Source organism: Trematomus bernacchii, unplaced genomic scaffold (assembly GCF_902827165.1).
Source record: "Trematomus bernacchii unplaced genomic scaffold, fTreBer1.1, whole genome shotgun sequence".
Lineage (NCBI taxonomy): Eukaryota > Metazoa > Chordata > Actinopteri > Perciformes > Nototheniidae > Trematomus > Trematomus bernacchii.
Genome location: NW_022987550.1, coordinates 270819 through 278854, shown reverse-complemented (window position 1 = coordinate 278854; position 8036 = coordinate 270819). Strand labels below are relative to the sequence as shown.

Here is an 8036-nt window from a genome sequence, read left to right as displayed (position 1 = left end):
CTTTGACTATTTCAATTGTCATGCTACTTTAAACTTCTCGGGAAGATTAAAGTCATTTAAATCATGCATTCAAAACTGCAAATAAGTGCAATAAAATATACATTAAGTACCAAAAGTAAAAAGTCATTATTATGTAGAAATTTGAGTTTATATTTAACAATATAATTATTCTTGTAAAAATAAAAGGCATGTTTCTAATGCTGCAGGTAAGAGTGACTTTATCTTTTTCTAATTATAATTTATTCTATGATTACATTTTGTATTAACCTGGCATAAATGTTTTATCCTTTAATCCTGTACCAAAGGAAGTGGTCACAGTGTCAGGCTGGAGCTGGACAATATCATGAAGGAATCATCTTTTAAAGGAAGAAGATGTTTCACCATCGTTCTCCTTCTGCTCATGGCTTTCTTAATATTCTTCCAGGTGAGAACTGTTATCTGGGATCACTAATAGGGTTGACTTATTGTGACATGTTTAACATTAGTCAGATTGTTTTAGGAGACAGGCCCTATACAGTAGGGATGGGAATTTGAAAGCAAATGTATATTCGAATATTCGACCCCCAAAAAAACGTTTAACCGATTAACCGAAATGTACATTTTTTTAAACATTTTTAAAAATAATATTGTTCAAATAAGTTTAGAAACCAAGTCGAATTTGTCAAATGTATTGAACTGGTGATCAGTTTGAACCGTTGACAGCTATAGGCCTACAGCTTTCATGCTTAAAACATAACTTGTTTTTTAAATGAAAGAGGGATCATACACGAACAACATAACGGGTTAGGGTAACGTAACCCTATTACAACAGAGATCAACAACCTGTAACACGGCCTAGTATGCACAGAATGCAGCTATTCAATACTCATTCTTGTTCAAGAATATGAGCATGTCTGCATGCTCAGGGGAGAGGCGGGTGCGGAGGCGATTCACAATCAGGCCAGCTGTAGAGAAGACCCTCTCAGCTGGAACGGAGGTTGCGGGTATAGCAAGGTATTCCTTCGCCAGGACACTGAGTTTTCAGTACACCTATATGCACTGCAGCCAAAAATCAGTCAGGACACTTAAAAGAACCATCAATTTGGATAATGTGTTATCAAGGCTTAGATTAGGACATACTAGACTGAACAAAACATGGCATTATTCATAAGGAAAACATCTTTCTGGATTATATGAACACTGCCAGGTTGAGGAATCCGTAGAACATGTAATTCTGCAGTTTGCCAAACACAGTCAAGAAAGAGAAACTTTGAAGACAGAAATCAGGAAGCCTGGAATGGAGCAAACATTACACAACAACATCTCTTATCAACCGCCTTAACAAATATTCATAGATTTGCTGCATTTGTTTGACGTATCTACGTAAACTTCTCTCTGTCTCTCAACCTCTTCAAGTTTCAGCCTAAAATGAGCTCCACCATCTTCTACTCGAAAGCTACTACTGAAGTCCGCAGCATCTGCAATTTCCCACCATTGTCCCCTAAGGATGCTCTGGAGGAACGCCTGCTACTAGAATCTGTTGCTTGGCCTGAAACTCCTGCATTGCCATCGCCTCTTTCCCTGGAGCTGACCAGTGATCCAGCTCACAGCTCTTTCACCATTCTCCCAGCGAGAGGAGGAGGACAGTGGCACGTAGGGGATCAGCTGGAAGTTAGCATCATCATCTCTGACTTCAAGGGACAACCCAAGAAGTCTGGGGGGGACTTTTTATTTGCCCGGCTGCACAACCTAACGCTTGGTGCAGGTGTAGCTGGGAAAGTGGTGGACCATCTCAATGGGAGCTACTCTGCTGTCTTTCCTTTACTCTGGGACGGAGCAGCTCAGGTTGAGGTGATGCTTAAAACTATCTTTTTCTATGTGATTTTGCTGTAGGCGTGTCATTTGTCTTCCAACTGATTACTCACAAAGCCCCACCCCCTTTTAACTAATGTTGATACGACTTTTTATTTCAGACAAAAACTCTTGTTGTCTATCCAATCAGGTGACGCTAGTTCATCCCAGTGAAGCTATCACAGTGCTGAACAGGTTGACGAGTGAACAACCTGACAGGGTATTTTTCATAAGCCTCTTTCGCTCAGGCTCACACTCTGAAACCACCATCTGTAACATCTGCCTGCGTCAAACCAAGCAGCCAATCTGCGACTTCACCGACCCTCGAACCGGCGATCCTTGGTTCTGCTACAAGCCAAAGAACATGAGCTGTGATGCAAGGATCGCCCACAGCAGTGCAGGATACAAACAAACGCTGAAGGCCAAGGAGGATGAGCTCTTTCAAGGGTAAGGAAGCAAAGAGACTGGTCATTTGTGTGACTTCTTATAAATACATACATCATGTGTTACCTATTTATCTCCTTGGCTTGAAGTTTGAGAAGTTTGTCAGTACAGGTAGTTTAGATTAAAGGATAATATAAATGTAACCACTCAGTCTGAATCATAGTTGACCTTCATGTTTGATAGGATATAAATCTGGATTTTCTGTTTCAATTTTATAATGTTGTTAATCTGTACACATAACATCTACACATGTCTGTCATTTTATAATCAGGGGTGCACATAACTTTTTTGCCCTGGTTCTCAAAGGAGCACCTGGAGATGTTGCTTGGTGCGCATCCTTAAAATGAAATAAACCGTAGCTTTTGAGGGGTACTTGACTTTATGAACGGGGGGGCGGGGGGGGGATGCACGCTCATGAACTGTTCGCCGGGGCCTCGCAGCGGGGTTACTGTGCGGAGCACATAAAGCAGACCATTCACGCGATAGCAAGGGGTAGAGCGAGGGATCGCAGATGCCGTCGTGCTCGGGGACGGATATACAAAATGAAACCTAAATGGCTTGTGAATTATACTTTGGCGGCCGTTAATATACCTGGGCGGCCCGCCCAAGTATAGCCTATGTGTGGTAAACCCTGCTATCTTACCTGTTCTTATGCAACTCGCAAATATCTCTCTCTCTCCTCTCTTCTCTCTTTTCTCTCTCTCTCTCTTCTCTCTCTCTCCAAGTTCACACAAGGAAAATGTAGGGTGGCAAAAGCTGCAGCAAAAGACCCCTTATATCAATATAATGAAGATAAGATACAGCATGAAAAGTAGACCTTCTAAACTGTTTACCCCAGGTAAACCTCCATGCCATTCCACAACCATGTAGAAAAGCTGCATTTGGGATATTAATGTTTATTGTAGTATTGTGTGTGTGCTTTTCTTCAGTCGTGTCAACTTGAAAGTCTGCATTCCGGCTTCAGGACCTGCCGGTGTCACTGTTTTACCAAAAAAGGAAGGTAAGGAATGCATTTATCACTGAATTCACAATCTAATGTGCTCCATGTACAGATGATGAAAGTGTAGGGGCAGAACAAAACAACAACTCTTTCTTTTGGGTATCATTCTTCTGTTGAGAGATGTATTTAGCAGGCCAATTTGACAGGAGCAAAGGGAGCATGGAGCTCTCAGCTCAAACTTTGTCAACAAGGCACAGCTGTTGCAGTGTCTCTCAGGAGTAAGGCCATAAAATGTTCATACATTCAGTCTATACCTTGATTTGGTTAAGGTCAGTAAGAAATGTAAAACAAGCCCCTTATTATCCTTCAACTTTCTCTCAGGTCAACCAGAGGTGGAGAGCAGCATTGTGAACTTTCAAGCCTCTGGCTATTACTACCAGGGTTTATGGCGAGCACTAGATGGCACCACAGTTCGCCAATTCACCGGCGCATCTGCCATCACTCAGTGTCTAAAAGACAAAGTGGTCCACCTGTATGGAGACTCTACCATCAGGCAGTGGTTTGAGTTCCTCAACGCAACACTACCAGGTAACTAATCCACAGGGATTTCCGGCAACAGTTTCATTATGTTCACACTGCATCTTAATCTGTTTCCTCTGTAATACCTTTAGATCTTAAGGAGTTTAACCTGGGCAGCTCGAGGAAAAATGGACCTTTCCTGGCCTTAGACTATGAAAACAAAATCATGGTGACTTTCCGCCTCCATGGTCCTCCTCTCCGTTTTATTGGCTCAAATGAAGAAATTCGTTACATAGCCAATGAACTAGATGACTTAATCGGGGGTCCCAACACTGTTGTCGTTCTTGGCATCTCGGCTCACTTTGGTTCTTTCCCCATCGAGGTGTACATCCGGCGGCTACAAAGGATCCGCAGTGCAGTGGTACGGCTGTTGGACAGGGCTCCAAAAATGGTGATCATCATCAGGACTGCAAACCCCAAAGCTTTGTGGCTTGATGTGGTGATAAACAACAGTGACTGGTTCTCGGTGCAGTGTGATAAGGTGCTAAGAGCCATATTTAAAGGACTGAATGTTCATCTGATTGATGCCTGGGAGATGGTCCTTGCTCACCACCTGCCAAACAGCCTTCACCCACAACCTCCTATTATTAAGAATATGATGGATGTTCTCTTCTCCTACACATGTCCTCTAAAGGGCGGCTAGATAATAATAATTATACATTTTATTTATCAAGCAATTCAACAATTACGCCAATTGTAGTGTATATCATATTCTTTGTAAGCTCTTGCGGGCCACATAAAATGAGGTCGCGGACCAATTTTGGCCTGCGGGCTTTGAGTTTGACACCCCTGGTCTAAACAATAGATTGATGTTTTCAAATGTTTTTTTAATAAATGAAGCTCAGCGCGAGTTCTTTCTGGAAGACTGGGTATATATATACATTCACTCCGCAGCTGCATATAATCAGCTCATCACGGGCATTCTCTTTAATTAACCTATTACATTTCACCTCATTCTCCAGCAGCCTATTTATTCAATAACGCCGCAGTGAAGTGCTACCAAAGACACTTGGATGCTCTCTTTTCGTTACAGTTCAACACTTATTCTGAACATCTAGCATAATTATGGTGGTTTTAAAATAATAAATGAGTCCCCTGTGTGTCACGTTAAATGTGTTAAAGTGGACCTATCATGCTATATTATAATAATATAGTGTAGGACCATACCTATATAAGGCATATTTATAATTTTTTTTTTTCAAAATACCAAACAGATCATGCATTTTAGCCATGCCTCATTTTGCTCAATTTCACATTTTTTAGCTCTGTTTTTGCAAGGGCAGATTCTGTGAGAACAGCACCACCTACAGGCCTGGCATATGTACTACAGCGTCTCCAGCGCTTTCGAACGGCAATGGTCTTGGCTGTCTCCTCCTGATTGGTGGAGTTGGCCCAATAGCCGTAGCGCCACCGTCCTGACGTCAGGAAAGTGTTCAAATCTGGATCAGTTTTTATCAGATCCGTTGCAGCCCCGTTTTAGAGATTTGGCTATGGAGGAAAATAGAGAGGGTTGTGTTTTCTGACACTTGGTGAGTTCCCTGGAACACCGGGGACACATGTTCATGTAGAAAAGACGTACAAAAGTGCATTTTGCATGATAGGTCCCCTTTAACATACACATTTCTTCTATATTTTATTTCAAGAAGTCCTCCAACTCATACGACCAAATGGGTCGATTGTTCAAGCCCTTATTGTGACCAAATATGTTGTTTGTTCAAGCGCTTAATACGACCTATAATTACGTTTTAAAGTTTTCGGCCTCTAGTGCTCCCGTTGAATGCAAACGTTACAGAGGGTCGTTTTTTCACAAATAACCCTCTCTGTAAAATCCTAAATCGTAGGATAGTTTGGCCATTAAAACGCTTTTGATTAGATTTCTAGCGAGAAGTGTATATTTTACTTTTAGAATCTACGTCAAGTCGATATGTAGGATCTATAGTTTGATAGATATTATGAAGATGATTTGAGGTTTCGACAGGAGAACGTGTATATGCGGTAGCTTCCATGTAAAGTTAAAGGTTGAAAACAGTATTTCCGGTCTCGACGTTTTCATAATAAAACCAATGATCAAATGATTTAACAGTGATATCTGCAGTACTCATCCACTAAAAAACATCAGTTTATCCTTGTTAATTATACGACATTAATTGGTTTAAATTGTGTACAATGCTTTTGTGTTTTTCCCATAGGTTTTTCTCTTTCGATTCTGAGAGACACATTTCTTTTTTCAGAGGTTTTGATAGGCTAAAACATCGAACTACACCCATAATCCTGGATGTTTTAGACGCAATGCACGTTGGGATTTGGTGTTTATGTGATATGAAATTGGAAAACATTTAAAAATAATACTTTATTCGGAGTGTTCTTGCTTTTCTCTTTGGAAGTCATCACATAACGGCATTGTAATACACGGTTCGGCTGCATTAAATATTACATATCTGCCGTAGTTCTCTATTTATAGAGCCCTGAGGAGAAGACTTCTAGACAAACGGGAAGAAGTGCCGCCAAAACTGAATACGTGACGTGAATCATAAATATATTAAACAACATCTTCCATTTATTTTCACACAATACGTCTCCTTGCAGTATCAATACTAATTCGGCTGACTTTTATATTTGATCCAATTGGTGGATAGGTTATATTTACACCATAACGGTGCACAGCTGATAGAAAGGGACTTGTCGTTTTTAAAGATACTACTGATTTTCTGAACTACCTTTCCAACTCCTCATGCAGTTGACTGTTACAGGTCTATACAGGTTCATGGTACAATGCATAAGCTTCAAATCGAGAGACTGAAACTGTATTTTTCTTTACCGTTCTGTTTTAATTTCACAATAAAGTTAATAGTCATATTATGTTTGATATTATGTTTTAACGAGACCACTGGTTTTTTAACCCGCACCGCCTAGTGGTTAAAGCACGTTATTGAATTTAGTTGTTGAATAAGTTATATTTGATGAAAACATTTAAATATTAAGAGTAGCCTACATACAAAATAGGGGTCAATGATAGAAATATAGAATAGAAAATATCAAGAAGATACTGTAGTGATCTCTACAATAAAACAGTTTAGTGCAGGACGTCCACAGATATTAACAGGAGGATGTGCAAAACAGACAAACTAATAAGGCTGAATTTTACTCCGGTGTAACTAAAGTCTGATTTAAGGATTGTTTATATTTCACATCATTAATCAGAATCTGCAAAGTAACAAAAATAAATGTAGTGGAGTAAAAATACCAGGTTAACCTCTGAATTAGAACAAAGTAGTACATGCTGCTGTAACAAAAACATTTCCCAACTTGGAATCAATAAAGTATCTTATCTTATCTTATCTTATCTTAAGATTATCGATGGCTACTGCCATATTTGCAAAATGTGCCTCTGAAACTATACAAGTGCATGTTTCAGGCTTATCAATGAACAACAGGACATAGACACAAGACTTATGGACACAAGCAATTTTCACCCATTTATTAATTATATGTTTTAAATGTGATAACACCACTGTGTTTCGTATCCCCTAAACCTCCAGGGCTGTACACAGTTTAATACTGGCAACTTCTAATTGTGGGAAATACGAAAACATCTTTTAAAACTACAATTCCCAGTAGAGACGTGCCATAGAACATGTTGCGAAACACACAATAGCCAGCATGTGTAATTCTGGGGGGGAGGGCTGGGCTGGACCCGTCCGAGTCCAGTTTTGGATAGTCTGCCGTGGTTCCATTCCATTTCAAAGAGCTGTTTGACGCTCGGCGTAACCTTGTCACACTGCCACTCCAACATCCAATCACAGAGCTTGAGGACTAATCACGGGGTTTGTAAAGCAAGGCGGATGTTGTAGTCCCAAACGATAGCTGGGGATTCTGGGTAGTGTTTCTCCGAATCGAAGGTTAAAAACACAAAAGCATTGTACACAATTTAAACCAATCAATATTGTGTAATTAACAAGGATAAACTGAGTTTTTTAGTGGATGAGTAATGCAGATATCACTGTGTAATAATTTGACAGTGAGGGGAATACATCCGGTTTTATGAAAACTTCGAGACCGGAAAAACTGTTTTCACCCACGCTAACTTTACATGGAAGCTGCCCCATATACACGTTCTCCTGGCAAGACCTCAAATCATCTTCGTAATATCTATCAAACTATAGATCCTACACATCGACTGGACGTAGATTATAAAAGTACAATATACACTTCTCGCTAGAAATCTAATCAAAAAGCATTTTAA

General features: G+C 40.1%; 1 protein-coding gene across 1 annotated transcript; it reads left to right on the top strand.

Annotated features, from left to right (window-relative positions):
- The first annotated feature begins 213 nt into the window (after window positions 1-213).
- LOC117477041 (NXPE family member 3-like) lies at window positions 214-4638 on the top strand. Its single transcript, XM_034123751.1, has 6 exons — window positions 214-424; window positions 1396-1830; window positions 1982-2277; window positions 3204-3274; window positions 3596-3802; window positions 3886-4638. Exons 1-6 carry the CDS (start codon window positions 344-346, stop codon window positions 4434-4436), a joined length of 1641 nt encoding a protein of 546 aa, XP_033979642.1. The 5' UTR covers window positions 214-343; the 3' UTR covers window positions 4437-4638.
- The last annotated feature ends 3398 nt before the right edge of the window (window positions 4639-8036 follow it).

Coding starts and splice junctions, on each gene's coding strand:
- LOC117477041 (XM_034123751.1), top strand. CDS start 344: ATGAAGGAATCATCTTTTAAAGGAAGAAGATGTTTCACCATCGTTCTC. Junction 2,278..3,203: donor GAGGATGAGCTCTTTCAAGG/GTAAGGAAGCAA, acceptor GCTTTTCTTCAG/TCGTGTCAACTTGAAAGTCT. Junction 3,803..3,885: donor CCTCAACGCAACACTACCAG/GTAACTAATCCA, acceptor TAATACCTTTAG/ATCTTAAGGAGTTTAACCTG.